This window comes from Rhinopithecus roxellana, chromosome 3 (assembly GCF_007565055.1).
Source record: "Rhinopithecus roxellana isolate Shanxi Qingling chromosome 3, ASM756505v1, whole genome shotgun sequence".
NCBI classification, from domain to species: domain Eukaryota; kingdom Metazoa; phylum Chordata; class Mammalia; order Primates; family Cercopithecidae; genus Rhinopithecus; species Rhinopithecus roxellana.
This window is the reverse complement of record NC_044551.1, coordinates 158,289,514-158,311,422: the sequence shown is the minus strand read 5'-3', so window position 1 is coordinate 158,311,422 and position 21,909 is coordinate 158,289,514. Positions and strand designations below refer to the sequence as shown.

At 41.2% G+C, this 21,909-nt stretch overlaps 1 protein-coding gene across 2 annotated transcripts in view; it reads left to right on the top strand.

Moving 5' to 3' along the window:
• The first annotated feature begins 1,733 nt into the window (after positions 1-1,733).
• DIAPH1 (diaphanous related formin 1) overlaps positions 1,734-21,909 on the top strand; it is a 106,666-nt gene continuing 86,490 nt past the window's right edge. The window contains exon 1 of one of the 2 annotated variants that reach the window (XM_010388245.2): positions 1,734-1,961. In XM_010388245.2, coding sequence (XP_010386547.2) covers positions 1,845-1,961 — 117 coding nt within the window. In that variant the 5' untranslated portion in view covers positions 1,734-1,844. The remainder of the gene's footprint in view (positions 1,962-21,909) is intronic. The other variant, XM_010388244.2, reaches the window with a different exon arrangement.

Below are 21,909 nucleotides of genomic sequence, written 5' to 3'. Positions count from 1 at the left end.
GCGCACTCCAGCCTGGGCGACAGAGCGAGACTCCGTCTCAAAAAAAAAAAAAAAAAAAAAGAGTTAGACAAACCTGGGCAGATTTGAGAGGAGTATAAGATGACTTCAGGTTTTTGAGTCTGGGTGTTTAGAGTAGTGATGCTATTTGGTGAAGATATACTGAGATAAAACATGTTAAGTGCTTAGCACAGTGCCTGACATAAGTTGCCCATTAACTGTCTATGTGAAGAACAATGCTAAATACTGTAGTAGTCACAAACTTGGACCTTTCTCTGGAAGAGTACATTCCAGTCTGTAGTATGATAAATACTGTAGCAGATATAGACTGGTACAAGAAAGGACTGATAGATGGGTCACTTCCTCCCCTCTCTTCTGATTCTGTCTTTCTCAATACTAGCTTAGAAAGTAGCTTTTGGACTTTTTGGACAGAAAGTCTGGAAAGCTCAGCACTAAGTCAAGTTTGAAGTATGGGAGGGACAGCTCTATGTAACATTCTATCAGGTCACTGTTAGAAGGTCTGGACCAAGAGAGATGAATGCCAAATTCAGGAGCCAGCCAGCTTGGCAGAGTCCCTGGTATATCTCAGGCCCTTGACTAGGCACTGGGGCTCTAGCGTTAAGTCAGTCACTGACTCTACCCTTTGGGAACTTACACTTGAAATCTTGCTAGCTGTGGTCAAGATGATTCAGTCCATATTGTGAAGGCCGACTGTTGGCCACGTAACTGTCACACAAGGGACAGATGTAGCTGGGAGAATGGATGAAATTGCTCAGAGAGAAAGTCATGCTAGAAGAGCAAAGAATATACTCTTGGAGAATACTCATTCTTTTCACTTATGTTTGGTTTATGTCAGTGGGGAATCCTGGTTAAACATAGGGTTTGGCAGCAAATCAGACTAAGCTGGGTTTAAATTTTATATATCAATTATGCCTTCTTAGGCAAGTCACTTCAACTCTCAGAAAGTCCAAATTTACTATTTATAAAATGGTGAGGCTAGCAGAATCTATCACATGGGAGTGTGGGGACTTAGAAAAATACATGTAGAGTGTTTTGCATAGTGCCTGGCAGAGAGCAAAGGGCATGGTTAAGTGGTAACTGTTACTGCTGTTTAGGCACATATTGGCAATAATTAGTTTGTCCTGATTAGAAACAATTAGATGGTACCTAACCTGGAATTCAAAGTAGGAAATTAAACTTCAGAGCGAGTCTGGTTTATCCTAGTGCTTGCCCTGGACGGAGCTCTGTTCTTGGTACCTTGCTTTCAAAACATGGTGGCTATCACTTTTATAATATTTTTCATGTGTTCCATGGGTATTGCACACATTAAAAACTGCATTCCCTTGGAAAACCTGGCACTAATTTTCTGCCAGGATAATGGTCTCATTCAATTTTTGGTCTGAGGTATGAGAGGGTCCAGGCTGTCAGGCTGTACAGCCACGTGGGCGCTGCGTGGGAGCGAGACGCCTGCGCTGCTCCAACCGCCAGGGGGCGGTGCTCCCTGCCGCGGCCGCGGAGAGCTGCACCGCCCACTCGCCACCCCCCCACGTGGGTCCGAATGGTTAGGTCCGCCGGGCAGGTAGCGCGCTTCCGCGGCTTCCCTCCGCCCCTCTCCCTTCCCCCATTGGTAGGGGCTGCGGGTCCGGGCGGAAGTGGGGCAGGCGGGCGGGAGTGAGGCGTCGTTGTTGTATATTCATGAGGCGCGCGCAGCCCGGCATGCTAATGAGGCGGGGCGCGGCGGTTGGCTAAAGAGCTGCTGGCTAAAGAGCGGCTGGGCGGCGGCGGTCGCGGAGCTGCCGGGCGGGAGCGGCGTAGGCTCGGGGTCGCCGGCCAGCGTGAACCGGGACATGGAGCCGCCCGGCGGGGGCCTGGGGCCCGGCCGCGGGACCCGGGACAAGAAGAAGGGCCGGAGCCCAGATGAGCTGCCATCGGCAGGCGGCGACGGCGGCAAATCTAAGAAATTTGTGAGTGTCCCTCCATCCGGCTCCTGCCTGGCCCCGTAAGCGCCCTCTGGACCCCTGCAGCCGGCCCCAGGGGCGCGCCTGCCTGGCTCTGGGGAGCCGCCCCCGCGCCTCCCTTCCTCGTTTCGCCGTGTCCGCGGCTCTGCAGCCCGACATCCTCCCCTTCGGGACCTCGGGAAGCCCCGGAGTCGCACCCGGCTCTTACCCCGGCCACCTCGGGGCTTCCCTCGCTCCCTAGCCCGCACATTTTGCCCTCCCGCCCGCATATCCCCGGCCGTCTCTCAGCCCCATCTCTCCCCTCTCAGCCTCACTTCCTTTCTTCTTCCTCCAGTACCCGAACACGCCTCCTCTTTTTTGGTCCCCTTTTCTGGGTCCATTTTCTCTTCTTACCCTTACCCCTTTTTTGGTATTCTCGTATTTCCTTCTACCAAAGGTCACTTCCTTCTCCATGATTGATCCTTTTTACCTGCTAACTTTACTCCCGCCCAGTCCCCTGGGCCCTCCGCCGGGTGTCACCTGATAATCCTTCCCCTCAGGAATGTTACCTGACTTGAGCCCTACCCCCCTCCTTCTTTGGACATTTGTCCTGGCGATTACAGGCATGGGTTCCTGCCCAGGTCCTGTGGTCACTGGGGCATGACGTTTATTTGCTTACCAGTATTTCTCTATCCAGAGAACCTCTCTTCCCTGTTGCTCATCACTTTTCAGAGGATTAGAACTCTCATGATTATGCCCCTCTTGACGTAGGGTGGTGGTAAATCTCTCCTGTGGGAAGAAAGTTGGACTGCGAGTTCAAGAAGTTTGTAATTGAGTTGTTTTTTTTTACATTTCCCATGATAACCATCTCCTCAACTCCTTTTCTACTGCCTCTTGTGCCCCAAGGCGACTACTGGCTTCCCTTTGCGTGCCTGTAGAAGAGTAACCTTTCCTCAAGTGCCAGTTACTTTCAATCCAAGTCTGAAGGAATATTGATATACGTGTAACCCTATCATATTTCATTACCTTTTGTCCACACCATGGAGCCGTTTGGTTGCTTTTTGCTATAAAAGCTTTGTAAGATATGTGGCACTGTCCAGGAGAGGAAGAGTCTTGAATATTGATGCTCATTATAATAGCTAGTTATAACTGTAGCTCTTTTGTCTTCCAGGTATTTATGCCCTTACCCTAGTGTATCTTTCTACTAAACAAATGGCTTGTAACTCTTACCTCTTTCTCTTAGTCCCACCTCCCAACATTTTGACCCAGCTCCATCAATTTGGGAAGAAAAGTGATAAAGCAGTGGAAACAGGAAGAAAATGTTGTTTTATGACTAGAGGGTTGAGATGTTAACCCTGGAAGGTTAGGTGTTTAATTCTAAATAGAATTAAAATAGTGACTCATCTCTTCCTATTTCTATTCTAGCAAGACCAAGTGCTCCTGGACTGCCCTTTCCAGTGGTATCCGAGATTTCAGTAACCACCTGTTTTTATCTGGTGAACATCTTTTTTTTCCCCCTAGAAATACAAAGTTAAGAGTATTGACACCCGCTCCTCCTTTGGTGACTAAAGCAGCATTTTTGTATCTTTCTTTAGGATAAGGATTGACACCTCCCTGCCATTATCTTTCCTTCCAAAACTTAAGTTCTAGGGCTCATATTCCTTCTATTTCTATATGTTTTTGTTTTGATTTTGTTTCCATGAGTACTGTTTGACCTTCCTCACCCGAATTCCAGCTATTATTACTGTTGACTTGTGGTGACCTCTGTGACTTGTTTTCAAGTCTTGAGTATAATTTTATATGTACTCTATTTTATCTAACAATTGTTTATTTCACAAATTTGAGAAGTGTACTATGTGTGTGGTGCTGTAAGGTGAGAAACCTGAGGAAGCTCAACCCCTTTTCACCTGTCTTTTGGAATGTCCATGAAGTCTTCTATATGTTTAGTGGATTTGGCTCAGGGTTGTTGGTATTTGCTTTAAAGAGGGTGGAGCTGAACCAAGTTCTCTTTTCTTTCTGCGGTGTTAGTCTTAACCCTTAATCTGCTGAATTTTTAAAACTAGATAGCTCAGGTAATTAGGAAAATTGCATTAGTAGCTAGGGAATTGGAAGGTTTCTAGGAAAGTAGTGCTCTTAACCCTTTTATTGCTAAATGTAACCTATCTCAAGGCATCAGAATATTCTTTCTTCCTCTTGCTCTTTTTCTGAGAACTCTGTGGAAATGAGAGATGAGGAGGAGCATTGCAATCCACTTCTCTTTGTGTCTCTGTATGTATATGTGGGTGGGTGGAGTGGGCAGATTGCTGGTGTGCTTCTGATACCTGTGGCTTAGTTTTCTTGAACTATAGGCTAAAACTGAACTCAAAGCTCTTTCGCCGCCTCCACCTTTTCTAAAGTATGTGTCTTCTGGAGCTCCATTAAGAGTGTACTTTATAAAACTGCACTGGTTTGGACTGAGTGTGACCGAAGGTTGTTTGCATTTGAGGGGTTATAATTCCTTTAGCTGCTACATACCTTTCCTGGCTTATGCAGGTTCTAAATACGGATTAACTGATGAGAACACAGAGCTCACAAATTGTCTAAGATCTGCTCTTACCCTCTGAGGCATCTTGTGTGGAAAGGAGATAGAGTCTCAGTTTAAAAGTGGTTGGGCATCATCTTTTAAAATCACATGATTGTTAGAGGTGCTGACAGTGAGTGGTTGAAGCCAGGCTGCCTGGTATTACCCCTTGGGTCTTCATGAGTCTGTCTTCTCCCGGGCCATGAGCATACCCCTTCTCCAGCATTATTCCATTTCCTTTCACAAGTCCTTAAGGTGAAGGAAAATAAAAATTCTAGGTCAACAGAGGGTTTTCTGACTTTTCAGCAGTGATGAATGTGGGTGTCAAATAGACTGATTTCCAAAATATGCATAAGGGGAGTAAGTAGAACCAGGATGTTAGGAGTATGCCTGCATTTAATAAACTTTGCATGCATTCTCATATAATCGGGAAAGTGATACATTCTAAGAGAGAATATTGCTTCCTGATTTAACTAGGAGCATAACTTTGTAAAACATAATTTTGGTGTGGGATTACAGAGAATTTTTTTTTTTTCCCGAGAATATTGCTTCCTGATTTAACTAGGAGCATAACTTTGTAAAACATCATTTTGGTGTGGGATTACAGAGAATTTTTTTTTTTTCCTGAGACAGAGTCTTGCTCCGTCCAAGGCTGCAGTGCAGTGGCACGATCTCGGCTCACTGCAACCTCCGCCTCCCGGGTTCAAGCGATTCTCCTGCCTTAACCTTCCAAGTAGCTGGGATTACAGGTGCGCACCACCACACCTGGCTAATTTTTGTATTTTTAGTAGAGACAGGGTTTCACCATGTTGGCCGGACTGGTCTTGAGTTCCTGACCTCGTGATTCGCCAGCCTCGGCCTCCCAAAGTGCTGGGATTACAGGCGTGAGCCACCTCGCCTAGCTGAGAGAATTTTTACTATTATTAAAATTATTATTATTACAAATATTAAAATTTGTTTAATTTTGGATGCCTATATTGAGTTTTGGTCATGTTGCAGTTACGCAGTCTTCTGAATGCAAAGTAATAGAGTATAAATGTTTAGTTGTAGACTCCTGTCCAAAAGGAGGGAAATTAAAGGTAAAGGATGCCAGGCAGAATTTTAAGCAGATATTAGGAAACAGAATACGAAAGAAGTGGAGTTGTTCATGCAGATTTCTGCTTATATCCTCTTAAAACATTAACTTTAATCCAAAAGTTTGCAGAAAACTGAAAAATATACAGAGAACTTTGCAAAAGTTTGCAGAAAACTGAAAAATATACAGAGAACTTTGTACACCTTTTTTTTTTTTTTATTTTAAACAGATGATAAACGCAAGGATTATTTAGTTTGGAAAGAGGGAGGGGACCCTACAGGAATGTTAGTGAGATATTTGAGGTGACAGAATGATAGCTTAAAAATTTCTGCCATTCTTCCTGCCTTGTCTTAAGGACAGATCATGAGTCTACTTGGTGTGGTTACCTGTACTTTCTCAAAGAAAATTCTCCCTCACGGGAGGTGAAAGTGAGGGAATGCCTTACAATTAAAATCTCTGCCTTGGGAGAGTTGGTAAATTCTTTTAAAAAGAGCTGAAAATTTTATGACCGGTAAATTATGTTTATTATGAAAGCTAAGAAAATAGTGAGACATAATTTAATTTTGTTGATGGGTGCATGGGTCAGAATAATTTTATTTCATGTGTCATAGAATAACCTTTTGTTATTCCCCAAGGCCCTTGGTATCTTATAAATGTATTGCCAGGTTATTCTCGGGGAGTGTTATCTATCTTCCATGAAATGTAGTAGAGATTTAGGCCGGGCGCAGTGGCTCAAGCCTGTAATCCCAGCACTTTGGGAGGCCGAGACGGGCGGATCACGAGGTCAGGAGATCGAGACCATCCTGGCTAACACGGTGAAACCCCGTCTCTACTAAAAAAATACAAAAAAACTAGCCGGGCGAGGTGGCTGGCGCCTGTAGTCCCAGCTACTCGGGAAGCTGAGGCAGGAGAATGGCATAAACCCCGGAGGCGGAGCTTGCAGTGAGCTGAGATCCGGCCACTGCACTCCAGCCTGGGTGACAGAGCGAGACTCTGTCTCAAAAAAAAAAAAAGAAATGTAATAGAGATTTAAAAGATAAGTTATATGTCACATATGATTTAGAAGAACAGGTTAAAATAATTTTTATTGATAAATACTAGATGTTATAGAGAAGCAAAGAGTTTGTATATGCAGGTTTATATATCCCTTTTTATGTCTCAGTAGCTGAAATTATTCATGGCTACAAAAATCATCCCCATTTTGAAGCAAACTTTGTATTACTTAAGTGGTTTTCTTTTTTCGTTGAGCCTCCTTTTCTCAATTACCTTTGTTTAAAAGCAGTAGGCAAAAAATTCATTTTGTGCTACCAGCAAAGCATTGGATGTTTGCCCCTCCTTGGGGTAGGTGAGACAAAGCCACACTCTCCCCTTGCCTGGCTGCCTGTCACCTCCTCCCTCTGTTTTTATTCCTTTCCTACTTCTGTGGGGGCTGATTTGACCCCTATAAATAGCCAGGCCTTTGGGGAATTAGGGGCAGTCAGAAACTGTTGATACTAAAATTTCTTAAAACCTTTCTGCTAAAAATTGAAAAGTAAAGAATACTTTAATTACCATGAACATATTTTACTGTCTTTTCTCCTTTATTTTTCCTTTTTTTTTTTTTTTTTTTTTTTTACAAATTTCTTAGGATCCAGAAACCCTTTTTAAGAAAGTAAAAGAACTACTGAAGGAAAAGAGAAATAGACCAATATTTTAATGAATTTTACCACTGATTACAAGATGACTCTCATTGTTCTTTCAACTTTGAAATTCTTACTTCCATCCATTATTAAATCTTACTATGAGTGGTACCCTTAAAACTTCTGAGTTGGAAGGAACTTTAAATGTCATCAAGTCCAAACACCCACTCAGTGCAACAGTCACTTCTTGCAGTTGTAGGTTGGAAACATCAGGGGGCTAAGAGGTGGAAACTGGATGAACAAATGGAGGAGGAGGAGCAGAAATTTTGGATTCTCTGCATTTCCTTTACTAAATTTCAGGATCTTGGGAATGGCTGGAGTAGTAGAAAGAGATTATGTAAAAGGAACAGATTTACTAGAAGCTGTGAGACTGAAAGGAAAAAGATGAAAGAAATTGGCCCTCACGCCCTCTATTGCTTGGCTCTGTAACAGTTGGGGAGAGTCAATTTGCCCTTTAAATATTTGTTGAAATTTCTTTCCTCCAAGGCGGGAATAGAACAGATAAGGGAATGCAAATGAGACTTAGCATAACGGAATTGAATTAAAGGAAACATTCTCATATGGAAGATGGGAAAATTCCATCCTTGATGGTGGTTATGACTGGTCCTTAGTAGCTATCTGGGCATTTTGTTAGGGTAGCAAATACAGGTAGAGTTTATGGTGTCCTGTAAAATTTTCTGGATTTCTGATTTTGTAACTTATTTCCTGTCTCGTCAGTAGTGTCATGTGAAGGCTTTGGATTTGTAATTTCTTTTAAGATTTAAAATACTGTAAGAACCCAAGACAGGATGATTTATAAACCATTTTTGATACTGAAGGTCACAGAAAACCAAAGAGCATGCATTGGTAGTTGGCCTTACGTCTCAGATCTGTCTGTGTTTTATTTTCAGTGTCAGAACTTTAGGATCAAGTAGAAAAGATACCCTTCATCTCTATTTTTACAGCATTATTGATAATATGTATATATATTAATGTATAATTAAAATACAATAAACTGCATATTTATTCATGAAACCATTTCTGTAGTCAAGATAATATAGCAGCCACCTTCAAGTTTCCTGCTTCCCCCTTTGTTATCCTTCCCTCTCACACATCCTTGTTCTCCCGTCTCCAGGTTACCACTGACTTTCTTTCTGTAACTATAGATTAGTTGGTGTTTTCTAGAATTGTATATAAATGGAATCATACAGTATGAACCCCTTTGCTGGGGGCTTCTTTTATTGTGATGTTTGGTCTTGCATATATCAATAGCTTATTCCTTTATATTGCTGAGTACTAGTACATTGTATGGATTTACACAATTTGTTTATTCATTTACCCTATTGATGGACATTTGGGGTGTACCCAGTTTCGGGAGTGCAGTTTTTGTCAGAACATTCACATACAACTTTTTGGGCTGGACGTGTGTTTTCATTTCTCTTGGGTAAGTACTCATGAGTAGAATGACTGAGTCATATGGTAAATCTGTGCTTAATTGAGAAATTGCCAAACTGTTTTCCAAATTTGTATCATTTTTACATTCTCACCAGCAATGTAGAAAAGTTCCAATTTCCTGTCAACTCTATGATCAGTCTTACATTTTAGCCATTCTAGTGGGTATGTGGTGATATCTCAGTATACCTTATTTATTTTTTATTTTATTTTTTTATTTTTTGAGATGGAGTTTCATTCTTGTTGCTCAGGCTGGAGTACAGTGGCATAATCTCGGCTCACTGGAGCCTCTGCCTCCCAGGTTCAAGGGATTCTCCTGCCTCAGCCTCCTGAGTAGCTGGGATTACAGGAGGCTGCCACCACACCCAGCTACTTTTAGTATTTTAGTATTTTTAGTAGAGATGGAGTTTCTTCATGTTGGCCAGGCTGGTCTTGAACTCCTAACCTCAGGTCATCCACCCGCCTCGGCCTCCCAAAGTTCTGGAATTATAGGCGTGAACCACTGTGCCCAGCCTCAGTAGGCTTTAATTTGTCATTCCCTAGTGATGTTGAACATCTTTTATTGTCCTTACTTGCTATTTATATATCTTTCTTAAGAATCTGGTCAAGATTTTGCCCATTTGCTATCAGTGTATCTTCCTTGAAGAATCTGCTCATGATTTTTCCTCCCTCCCTCCCTTCCTCCCTCCCTCCCTCTTTCTGTCTTTTGTCTTTCTTTTGTCTGTCTTTCTTTTATCTGTTTTTCATTCTGTCTTTGAAATGGTAGTCTCACTGTGTTGCCTAAATTGGAATACAGTAGTGCAGTCATGGCTCACTGCAGCCTTAATCTCCTGGGCTTAAGGAATCCTGCCTCAGTCTCACAAGTAGCTGGGACTACAGGCGTGTCACCACTTCTGGCTGTCTTTTTATTTTCTTAACAGTGTATTTTGAAGAACCAAAAAACTTTATTTTGATGGAGTCCGATTTTTTTTTTCATTTTTGTTTTGTGTGTCATACTTCAAAAATCTTTGCTAAAATTATGGTCGCTAAGATTTTCTCCTCTTTTTTTTTTTTTTTTTTTTGAGATGGAATCTCACTCTGTCACCCAGGCTGGAGTGCAGTGGCACAATCTCAGCTCACTGCAAGCTCCGCCTCCCAGGTTCACTCCATTCTCCTGCCTCAGCCTCCTGAGTAGCTAGGACTACAGGCGCCCGCCACCACGCCTGGCTAATGTTTTGTATTTTTAGTAGAGACGGAGTTTCACTGTGTTAGCCAGGATGGTCTCAATCTTCTGACCTCGTGATCTGCCCGCCTCGCCCTCCTAAAGTGCTGGGATTACAGGAGTGAGCCACCGCGCCCGACCTGTTTCGTTTTTTGTTGTTGTTAAAAGAGAATGGATCTCACTTTGTTGCCTGGGCTGGAGTGCAGTGGCACAATCATAGCTCACTGCAGCCTTGAAACTCCTGGGCTCAGCCTCCCCAGTACCTGGGACTGTAGGCATGCACCACCATGCCTGGCTAATTTTTTTCTTTTCTTTTTTTCTTTTTTTGAGGCAGGGTCTCACTCTGTCACCCAATCTGGAGTGCGGTGGTGCACTGACAACTCAGTTGCAGTGTTGACTTCCTGGGCTCAAGCAATCCAATTGGCTCGGTCTCCTGGAGTATCTGGGACTACCGGCATGCACCACAATGCCTGACTGATTTTTTTAGTTTTCATTTTTTTAATTTATAATAATGGGGTTTCACTATGTTGCCCAGGCTGGTCTTGAACTCTTGGGCTCAAGTGATCCTCCTACCTTGGCCTCCCAAAGTGCTGGTATTGAGGCATGAGCCACTGTACCTGGCCTAATTTTTTTTGTTTTATTTTTGTAGAAATGAGGTCTCGCTAGGCGGGGTATGGTGTCTCACGCCTGTAATCCCAGCACTCTGGGAGGCTGAGGTGGGTGAATCACAAGGTCAGGAGTTTGAGACCAGCCTGGCCAAGAGACCAGCCTGTCCAATGTGGTGAAACCCCGTTTTCTACTAAAAATACAAAATTAGGCCGGGCGTGGTGACTCATGCCTGTAATCCCAGCATTTTGGGAGGCCGAGGTGGGCGGATCACGAGGTCAAGAGATCGAGACCATCCTGGACAACATAGTGAAACCCCGTCTCTACTCAAAATACAAAGATTAGCTGGGCGTGGTGGTGTACGCCAGTAATCCCAGCTACTCAGGAGGCTGAGGCAGGAGAATCGCTTGAACCCGGGAGGTGGAGGTTGTAGTGAGCCAAGATTGCACCACTACACTCCAGCCTAGCGACAGAGTGAGACTGTCTCAAAAAAATAAAATACAAAATTTAGCTGGGTGTGGTGGCTGGTGCCTATAATCCCATTTACTCAGGAGGTTGAGGCAGAATTGCTTGAACCCGAGACTGAGGTTGCGGTGAGCCATAGATCGTGCCATTGCACACCAACTTGGGTGACAGAAAGAGACTTCAACTCAGGAAAAAAAAAGAAATAGGGTCTCACTATGTTGTCCAGGCTGGTCTCGAACTCCTGGCCTCAAGTGGTCCTCCTGCCTTGGCCTCCCAAAGCGCGGGGATTACAAGTGTGAACCACTGTGCTCGGCTGCTCTCTTTTCTTCTAGAACTTGTATAAATTTGGCTTTTAAATTTGCCTCTTTTCTGTCTTGCATATGTGAGTTCCACACATTCACCTTGGGATATAAATTGTCACCTGTGATCAACACAGAACATTTCTGATACTCTGAGGATTTCGGGACTTTCATTTCATTTATCATGGAAGCATTTTTTTTCTTGTTAGGTGGTGGTGGTAGCAACCTTTTGTTTTCCTGTATTCAGTATGCTACAGATTGTATAATGCCAGTCTTCCTGCTTATAAATATTAATGAATGTTTAGCATCTTTATAGATAAGGAAAATTAATTCATTCTGGACTAGGATAGGGAATAACAACAATAACAGTAGCAGTAGTAAAAGCAGGTGTTCGTTGCATACTTAACTGCATCCCTAGTGCAGTGCTAAAGAGCCTTAGATTTATTATCTCATTAATCTCTACATTGACCTTAAAAAATAGGTACTGTTATTATTCCCATTTTATAGGTAATGAAACTGGAACTCAGATCAAGCAGCCTGCTTGAGGACATAGAACTAGTTAGTTACAGAGCTAGGATTGATACCTAGGTCTAGCTGATTCAAAACTCATGGACTTATTCACTACATTATACTGACAGTTTATGTGTGTCCAGTTTTTGTGTCTGCAGTGTAAGAGTATTCACTGCTAGGAATTTCTTAGAAAATTTTGGTGGTATTCCCTTAGAGTTCTTTGGTCATCTGCAGTCTATCAAAATGAACTGGATTCTCCTAGAGTTCAGCTGGCAGAAAAAAAGTACTAGGCTTAGATGTAAAAAGGGTAGTGGCTAAATGCCTGTTTTTTTGCATTTAGTAATTTAGACTTTGAAGCCATTGGAAGAATCTTAATTAAACCTTTTGTAGGCATGAAAAAATAGCTTTTACAGTACTTGCAAAACCTATCTTTCCCTTGGCTCATGAGTTATTAGGATGATGCTTAAATTATTTTTTAATGTAACTATCTCCTTTGTAAGTAGAACAGCTCTAACAGCATCACTTGTCAGGAGTTTTAGTTGTTTAAATTGCTGAGAGCCACAAGTAGTGGTAACAATGTTACAGGGAGGGGGAAGCTGTTACTAGACCATCTCTGTAGTTATCCTTTTTATATTTTAGGTTTGACATTTGGTATTCTTAAAGACCTCTGTTTGTGCCCCTGAAATTTGACTGCTGTAATGATTGCAAATGGCTAATAGCCAGGATCTCTTCTGAGTCTGGGAACTGCTGAAGTTTGTTCTTTAGACCTGGCAGTTATTTGCCAGTGGTTAATAATTAAGACATTGCCACAGAGGTCCAAGTACCTGGAACTGGGATTTGTTTCTGGTGACTGGTGGTGAGGAGTAGGGAATAGAGTTTCTCTTGATTTCCTGAGTCTACACGTTTCTACTCTAGATCCAAAGACTGACCAAGAAATCATGAGAGTGTCCTATCAGGTTCAGTTCTTACTCTTTAAGAAACTGTAATTTCAACCATGCCTATAAAAGAGGGATAAGAAAAGCTCTAAGGCTATGATCTTAGACATCAAATGCTGTAGAAATTCATAGAAGTGAGGGAATTAAGTGGAAAGGCTACTGGAGTGACAGAAGACCTAAGTTTCAAAATCTTAGAATGCTGGAGTCAAAAGGATGCTAAGAATTATCTAATTCAACTCCTTTTTTTTTTTTTTCAGAGTCAGAGTCTTACTCTGTTGCCCAGGCTAGAGTGCAGTGGTGCAGTCATGGCCACTGCAGCCTGGAACTCCTGGGCTCAAACAGTCCTCCTACCTCAGCCTCCAGAGTAGCTGGGACTACAAGTGCACGCCACCAGGCCCAGCTATCAACCCCTTTACTTTATAGATTAAGAAATGTCGACATAGACAAGCGATCTGTCCAAATTTACATCTAGAAATAGAACCTTTATCTCCTACCCCCTCTGAATTATTCTTTCCATATGTAGCTGCTTAGTTGTGTCTTTACCACTAATTAACTATGTGAACTCTAAGCAAGTTATTTTACTTTTCTTTGTCTTTTTATCTCTTGTAAAATTAGGGGGTTATTGTGAATCATTTCTAACATCTGTGCTAATGCCCCAGATTCTGTAAATGACCCAGAATGTAATTGCGGGCAGTGTTACTTAGCTTCCTAGAAGATGGGGGATATGACTGGGCCTTGAGTAAAATCCAAGATTTGGTGGAGTAGAGAGGGAAAGGATTCATGAGATGGGGAGCAGTAGGACAAAGGCTTATGTGTGAACGTGTGACTGTAGTAAATAGAAATGGCCTGATGATAGCAATTATATGCAGGTCAGTAGAACCATTTAAGAAAGGTAATGCCACTTCATAGAAATTATTTTATCCCTGGTAAGGGCTTTTAGGTTCCCTTTCTATAAAAACCTGCAGAAAGCAGCATTGAAAATTAGCATTTTGTAACATTGTAATACATGTTGATGTCCATTTTTGGCCATGTGATATGTGGTGATGACAGTAAGTAAATTGGAATATCCAAGAACGAATAGTGTTAAGGTCAGTTTTCAGCAAGTTATTTCCGCTACTTAGATGGAGTTTAAAAAGTTAAGTTTATTTGATTTTCAGTCCTTATCAATTTTAATACGTCGATCTTTTTAGACTTTCAGAAATTAATCTAGATTTTAAAAGATGTGACTCTTCAGCTGGATCTCAAGGATGTATACGAAAATTATGGGCTCAGATGGGTAGTGCCATTGTGGAAACAATCTGAGTCTATCTTTGGGCTCTGTTGTTTCTTCTCAATGTTCTCTAATACAGTACAATTTAGCTTTTGATTACATACTTATTTGAAGTATTCTTATGTCTTTCTTGAATGCAAAAATATATGTTTATATCTTATTCTGGGGTCTTATCTCCCATGTAGATTGTAAGGTTTCTAAGAGTAGTGGTAGTATTTAGCTCATGTTAGTTAATATCCTTTATGTATTTTATATTTTAGTTTTAATGTTAACCTTGGGAATCTTTTTTTTTTTTTTTTCCTCATCTTAAGGTTTGCTTTCTTTCTTTCTTTCTTTTTTAATAGCCTTGGGAATCTTGATTATATTCAGGGCTCTCTTTTCTGTGATCTAATACAGGAGATGTAAGTTTTGAAAACATTAATTCTCTCTCTCCAAAGCAACTATGGGGCAGAGAGAATCACTAATGTAACTATATCTGACCAGAAGAACTCTGTTGAGAAGAGATTATTATTTATCTCTGGAGAGAGATATAGTTTTGACTTGTGTTTAATGAAATAACATGTCTGTAGGATTAAAAAAACCTCTACATTATTTTACATAGTGTAAGGCTATCAACTTTTATTATTAAAAATGAAAGCAGGCACTTTGGGAGGCCGAGGTGGGCAGATCACCTGAGGTCAGGAGTTCGAGACCAACCTGGCCAACATGGTGAAACCCCGTCTCTACTAAAAATACAAAAATTAGCCAGGCGTGGTGGTGTCCACCTGTAGTCCCAGCTACCCGGGAGGCCGAGGCAGGAGAATTGCTTGAACCCGGGAGGTGGAGGTTGCGGTGAGTTGAGATTGCACCATTATACTCTAGCCTGGGCGACAGAGCGAGACTCTGTCTCAAAATAAATAATAAAAATGAAAGCAGGATTTGACTCAGTGCTCTTAAGGATTGTTAACATACATTTAAAGTGAATAACTGCTAAGTTCCCGTATTATTTGAATCTATTAATATGATCTTTAATGGCTACAGAAATATTAAATGAAGAGAACAAGGGAGAGTTTTCAAGTCCTCAGGATATGTCTGGATATCCACAAAAAGTACTAGTGGCAGTAGGAGTGCACCATTTTTTTCATAAGCACATATACTCCCACCCAGAGCTATAAGAGTTTCTTCAGTTCCTTCATTTGGCCGTAGAAGCAAAATACTTTTGGACTATTCTAAAATTATTTCATCTTGCATGGGGCCTAGAGGGATATTTTTAGTTTTCTTAGTTTTTGTGAAAGATGTGTGTCAGGCTTAGAGGTCTCTAGCGATTTCTTTCTTGATTCTTGTATTTTTAAAAGATGGGAGTTGGTCTTAGTTAGCAGCTCTTTGCATCCGCCAGTGCTGTTCGTTACTTAGTTCTAGGTCTGTGGGTGACGTCTGTTTCCTGTGATGGAAACCGCAAGAAGAAGTGGTGAGAAGCCACTGTAGGATACGTATTATCAGGCAAGCAGCAGGCATTGGGCTGCCCTCAAAAAGAGCAGTAGTACCTAAGTACAGTATTTAAGAAGTCGAAAGAGACCCTAGAAATGATCTGACCCAGCCTCTTAAAATGAGGAGGACACTGAGGCCTAGTGGTATTAAGTTGCTCAAAGTCGTATAATTAGATGACCTAGGTTTTAGACTCCACTAATATTTTTTTCAGTGTTCTTTCTCACATTTCTTTGTCATTGCTAAACTTTGTTAACTGTGCCTTGTCAGTGTATTTCCTTAAGCAAAATACCACTGGAGAAGAGTAAATACTGATAGGCATTTTGTGTATGGGAATTGGATGATGATGTTTTGCTTTTAGATGATGTGCTAATGATTTCTTATGTGTGCTTTTTTTTGAAAACATATATATTTTTGAAACAATATGTAAGAACCCCAAATTTCTATTTTTCATTTTTATTTTACATAGTGTTTGTATATTTTAGTCATTATCTCTATGCACAAATATTTTGACAACATTGCCTTTACAGTTTACAAATGTTTTTTGCTTTTAAAATAGTGTCATAAAAATTTTCCAGCTTTCTAATCTTTGAAAATTGCTACCTTAATTTGAAATGGAAATGTATGTGTATTCTAAAAGTGATAGTTTTTCCTAAGAAAATACAAATGCATATAAAAAGAGTAAAACAGCCCCGTACTTTGTTTTTCAGAAATTAGTTCTTTTTTGATGGTTAGAACCAAAGAGAACAATACGTGATACATGGAAGTTTCTTTGGATCCTAAGTACTTTGGCGTGAAATTCTGTGTATGTTTGTGTTAGAACATAATTCAACACAAGTACAATTGCTAGAAGTATCAGAACAACCTTATTTTAATGCTTGCTTATATTTCTGGTGATAGAGAAATAGTAAGATTTCATCTTCATGCTCTTCTCCCCTCCTCCCTAAGATTTTTTCAAAATGTTATTCTGGATGTGTACTAGGCCAGAAAATATTTACTATGGTTTCATAGGATCAAGTCTGGCTTTTTCAGTAGTAGTATAATTTTTGGATTAGTTAAGCAGTTGTCAGTAGGGGTAGGATTATTTCTGGATATTCAGGAGTGGTGTAAGGATAGAAAAAAGAGATTATTTAGAAATGAAAGAACTTTGGGAGTGGGATTTACAACAGGGTGTCCTCATACTTGGTGCCTGTATGTAGAAGCGGTAGCAGTTGCAGAAACTTCCTGCTGTCTGCTAGGCCTTGGGTGTGTCACACACATGCCCACCCTCGAGGAAGAGTAGATGTCCTGCTACTCACATCATAACATGGGAGGAGAAGACAGTTGCTACGGCGATTGGGAAACAGCATTCCTGAGTCACTGACTATTTCTAAATGAATGGACAACACCCCTTTTTTTAAAGGAGCGACCACAATCTTCTCTAAGCCCAGGCAGCAGAGGGAGAGGCCTCGTAAGAAAGGAAGAGCAAGTATCAGTATTTGAAGTTGGAGAAATATGTTGAAATTTTGGAAAAATGGGTTACCATTATGTTTTGTTTCCTGTACATGTATTCAAAAGTTGTATTGGAACCTTAGAATGTTTGAAAGGAAGGAAGCTTTGCTTACTGTTCTCTCACCAAATGACAGACTATGCATGCTGGCTTTCGCCTTCTGGACAGCGGAAGATACCGGTGTGCCTGCTATACCTTTTGATAACTTGATAGGAAAGTAGGACTTCCAGACTCTGAGCACTTTCTCTATTGTTTGCCCAAACCATGCGTGCTTTATAGTGCAAGGGCTGGCCCTTTGTGTGGATGGACTTGGAGGAATGCAGCATCCTCAGCTGGGTTTCTACCTGTTCTGCTGTCCTGGAATAGTGAAACCAACGTGGCCTTTCCTCTTCCCTCTGGGCTATCAGGATGCGGGCTGCCAGTTGCAGGGCTGTAGGATGAGCTGAGCTGTAGGCAGAAAGTTACTTTTTCCCTTTCCCCAAGATACCTGCCTTCTTGAACTATTAGAGAAGTGATACTTTGGACCTGTTAAGAGGATCCAATTCTAATATTAAGATAGTTTTCCCCTCATTTTAATTATAATTGGGAAATAAGGTTTATTGGAAAGCAGACTCACCAACAGTTTTAGACAGTTGTGCAGGGCAATAAGTTAGTTGCTTTACATTTGTAAGTAAATTATTTCAAATTTATAAGCAAATTATTGAAATACAGAATGGACTACAGTTACTACTGTTCTTTATATGGCATTTCTAACTTGTGCTTGACATTGGCCACTGCCTAGAATCTTTCATTGCTCCTGGGTGGGGTTAGGAAAAAGATGCTGATTTTGAAAGGCAGGGATAGATTGATAGAACTCTTTTAATTAGGAATGAAAGATCTTGGACTGTCTTCTATGTTTCCTTTGTTGGCAGTTGTATGAATTCTAACAAGTTTATTATTTATTTATTTATTTATTTATTTTCTGTTTTCTCAGCTTTATTGAGGTATAATTGACATACAAATTGTTTATATTTATGGTATACAACATGATGTTTTGATATACGTATACGTTATGAAACTGATGAGTTTAACTCTCCAGTGCTTAGTTTAGCTGTGGGGCTGCTGAGGCACTGTGAATCAAATAGAGGAGCTGCTACAGTCTTACCTAATCCTTCAGCACTTTTTTCTCAGTGGTCATGAAGAACATGAGCCTATCATTTCCATTCTGGGGACTGCTAGGTAATCTTCAGCCTTCTTTCCCTTAAAGACATTTAACTTTTCTAGGTTTATAGTTTATATTTTTAAATGCCTGGTCATTTTGTGCCCCTCTTCTAGACTTTCTTTCCTCTGAGGTACCCTTTTTCTTTCCTTTATTTTCTTTTTGAAGTGGGTACTCCAACTCTACCAACTCCTGTGTAGGCTGCAGGCACCAATAAGTGGTGATGTCAGAATCTAGTTTGTTTCTCTGTAAATGCTAGATGAAATATTGGTTCAATTGCTGTTGTCTTTGGGCCATTGCTTGAAAATGGAAGGGAAAGTTCTTCTGTGCATTTAAAGTTGTCCATTATTTCATTTTCTCTAGTTCTAATTGACTTCTGTGTAAGGAGTGGGAATTGAAGAAGGGAAACTAGCCAGTTTCAGTGGTTCCATCATATATTATTTAACTTTTACAAAGTACTTTGCAAAACAAAGTGCTTTATATCCATTTTATTATTTATTCTTCATTCTAGTCCTCTGAGACAACACAGCCCTAGAGATAGGAAGACTGAAACTGTGGTCGATTTTTAAAAGCTTACCCTGACTTTATATTCCTTTAGTGGAAATGTGATAAATTTTGTGGCAAAGCTAGATCAGGCCTCAGTGGTAATTGAATTCAAGTCCCTATTATGACCCTCTGTTGCCTCAGTACCCTAAGGAACTATGTCAGTCCTGAATAAAGAAATTAATCAGAGCTGGACCCTTATCTCTGTTCTGCATGATTCTAAGTGACATATGCCTTACTTTACCTGTTCTTTCTGGGTAGGTAGATTAGGATATAAAAGGAAATTATTTTTGGCTGTAGTGATACTTATTTCCCATTTTACCCATAGGTAGACTTTGTCATGATTGTGGGCTTGTTTTTCAAAGGAGGTAGAAGACCCCCTAGTTGATATGCTATCCCATAATTGAATATTTTCCCCAAGGACAACTCACAAATATGTCCTGTGGGCTTCAGTCAAGGTTCCTTGGTCTCATTCATAAGGAAAGACATTACTCTTGAAGGTTTGATCTAATGGTTTACTGAGCTATTCGTAACGATCATAGTGTGCTGTCATAGACCTTGACTTGAAACTTACTTTTCTCAATTTGAGTAGAGTAATGAAAGAATAAATATACTGTGTTTCGGATGATGCTCCTAAACCTATACTGATGCTAATTTTAAAATGTATTTATTAAAATATGGGCGGCCGGGCGCGGTGGCTCAAGCCTGTAATCCCAGCCCTTTGGGAGGCCGAGACGGGCGGATCACGAGGTCAGGAGATCGAGACCATCCTGGCTAACACGGTGAAACCCTGTCTCTACTAAAAAATACAAAAAACTAGCCGGGCGAGGTGGCGGGCGCCTGTAGTCCCAGCTACTGGGGAGGCTGAGGCAGGAGAATGGCGTGAACCCGGGAGGCGGAGCTTGCAGTGAGCTGAGATCTGGCCACTGCACTCCAGCCTGGGCAACAGAGCGAGACTCCGTCTCAAAAAAAAAATAAAATAAAATAAAATAAAATAAAATAAAATAAAATAAAATATGGGCTACATCATTTGAATAAGACATGATTTTGCCCTCATGCAATTAGTCTGGTTCACAGAAAAACTTACAACAAATGTTCTGTTAAGAAGGTTCTAATATAGTCCGGGTGTGGTGGCTCACACCTGTCATCCCAACACTTTGGGAGGCCGAGGCGGGTGGATCTCTTGGGGTCAGGAGTTCAAGAGCAGCCTGACCAATATGGTGAAACCCTTTCTCTACTAAAAAGAAAAAAGAAAAGTTAGCCAGGTGTAGTGGTGTGCACCTGTAATCCCAGCTACTTGGGAGGCTGAGGCTGGAGATCACTTGAACCTAGAAGGCAGAGGTTGCAGTGAGCCAAGATCACACCACTGCACATTAACCTGGATGACAGAGTGATACTTCATCTCAAAAAAAGGGAGTTCTTTTTTGTGTGTGTGTGTCTAAGATTTTATTTTTATTTTTTATTTTTATTTATTTATTTTTTGTTATACTTTAAGTTCTAGGGTACATGTGTACAACGTGCAGGTTTGTTACGTATGTATACATGTGCCATGTTGGTTTGCTGCACCTGTTAACTCATCATTTACATTATGTGTATCTCCTAATGCTATCCCTCCCCCTCCCGCAACCCCACGACAAGCCCCGGTGTGTGATGTTTCCCACCCTGTGACCAGGTGTTCTCATTGTTCAGTTTCCACCTATGAGTGAGAACATGCGGTGTTTGGTTTTCTGTCCTTCTGATAGTTTGCTCAGAATGATGGTTTCCAGCTTCATCCATGTCCCTACAAAGGACATGAAATAAAAGGAGTTCTAATATAAAATATTTAGAACCTGGCTTGAGTGAGTCCTTTAGTTACTTTTGTGTAATAATTGTGGCTAAGTGTATAGTTTATAGACAACGAATAGATTTTTCCTTATACCATACTGTTGGCGTAAAGCGTCCACTAGTCTATCTTCAGGTATGTATTTTACAAGAAGTCTTGCAGCACATTTGCCTTTACAGAATGATCTCTCACCACTCCATTTTATTTATGATCTCAGTGGTCCTAAGAGGTATGTGTGGGGGGTTAGTAAATGGGGGAACTGAAACATGAATAATTAAACTTGTTTGCTCAAAATCATACTTGTAGTTTTCTAGGAAACCAGAAATAAAAATCAGGACTCATGAGCCTTTTCCTTCAGCGAAGTTCTAGATAAACTCCAGAGTTCACAATTTACTTAATGTATTAGTTTCCTATTGCTTATAACATCACCCCAAACTTACCAGCTTAAAACACGTTTATTAGCTCATAGTTCTGTTGGTCAGAAGTTTGGCATGGATTATGTATCTGGGTTCTCAGAATATCACAAGGCTGAAATCAAAATGTCAGGCTGGGCTGAGTTCTCACCTGGAGGCTCTGGGGGAAAATCTGCTTCCAGGCTCATTCAGATTGTTTGCCAAATTCAGTTCCTTGCAGTTATAGGGCTGAGGTTCCTATTTCTTTGCTGGCTGTCACTGGGGGACTGTTCTCAGTACCCAGAGGCTGCCTCTAATCCTTGCCTTTTGGCCCCATCCACCTTCATGCCAGAAATGGCATCCCGAATCCTTGTGTCTCTGACCTCTAGATTTAAAGGGTTCATGTGATTGGGTCAGGCCCACTTGGATAATTCCCCTTTCTTAAAAGTCAGTTGTGCCTGAGCCAGGCATGGTGCTGTATGCCTGTAGTCCCCACTACTTGGGAGGCTGAGGCAGGAGGATTGCTGGAACTCAGGAGTTCAAGACCAGCCTGGCAACATAGTGAGACCTTGTCTTAAAAAAAAAAAAAAAAAAAAAAATTGTACCTAAAACGTAATCTAATCACAGGAGTGATATCCTATCATATTCACAGTCCTGATGATTATACAGGGTATGTACATCAGGCTAGCAATCTTGGGGGACGTCTTAGACTTCCACCTATCACATTAAATATGTTCTTCACACTAAATTAGCCCATGAGCAAAGGTGGATGTCAGAAAAGAGAGAAGTAGGAGTGGAGTGTATACTGAGGGAGTTAGTGAATTGTGTTGCGATTATACATATAAGAAAACCTGGCTGGGCATGGTGGCAGGTGCCTGTAATCCCAGCTACTCGGGAGGCTGAGGCAGGAGAATCACTTGAACCTGGGAGGCGGAGGTTGCAGTGAGCCGAGATCATGCCATTGCACTCCAGCCTGGGCGACAAGAGCAAGACTCTGTCTCAAAAAAAAAGAAAAAAAAAACACAAAAAACAAAAA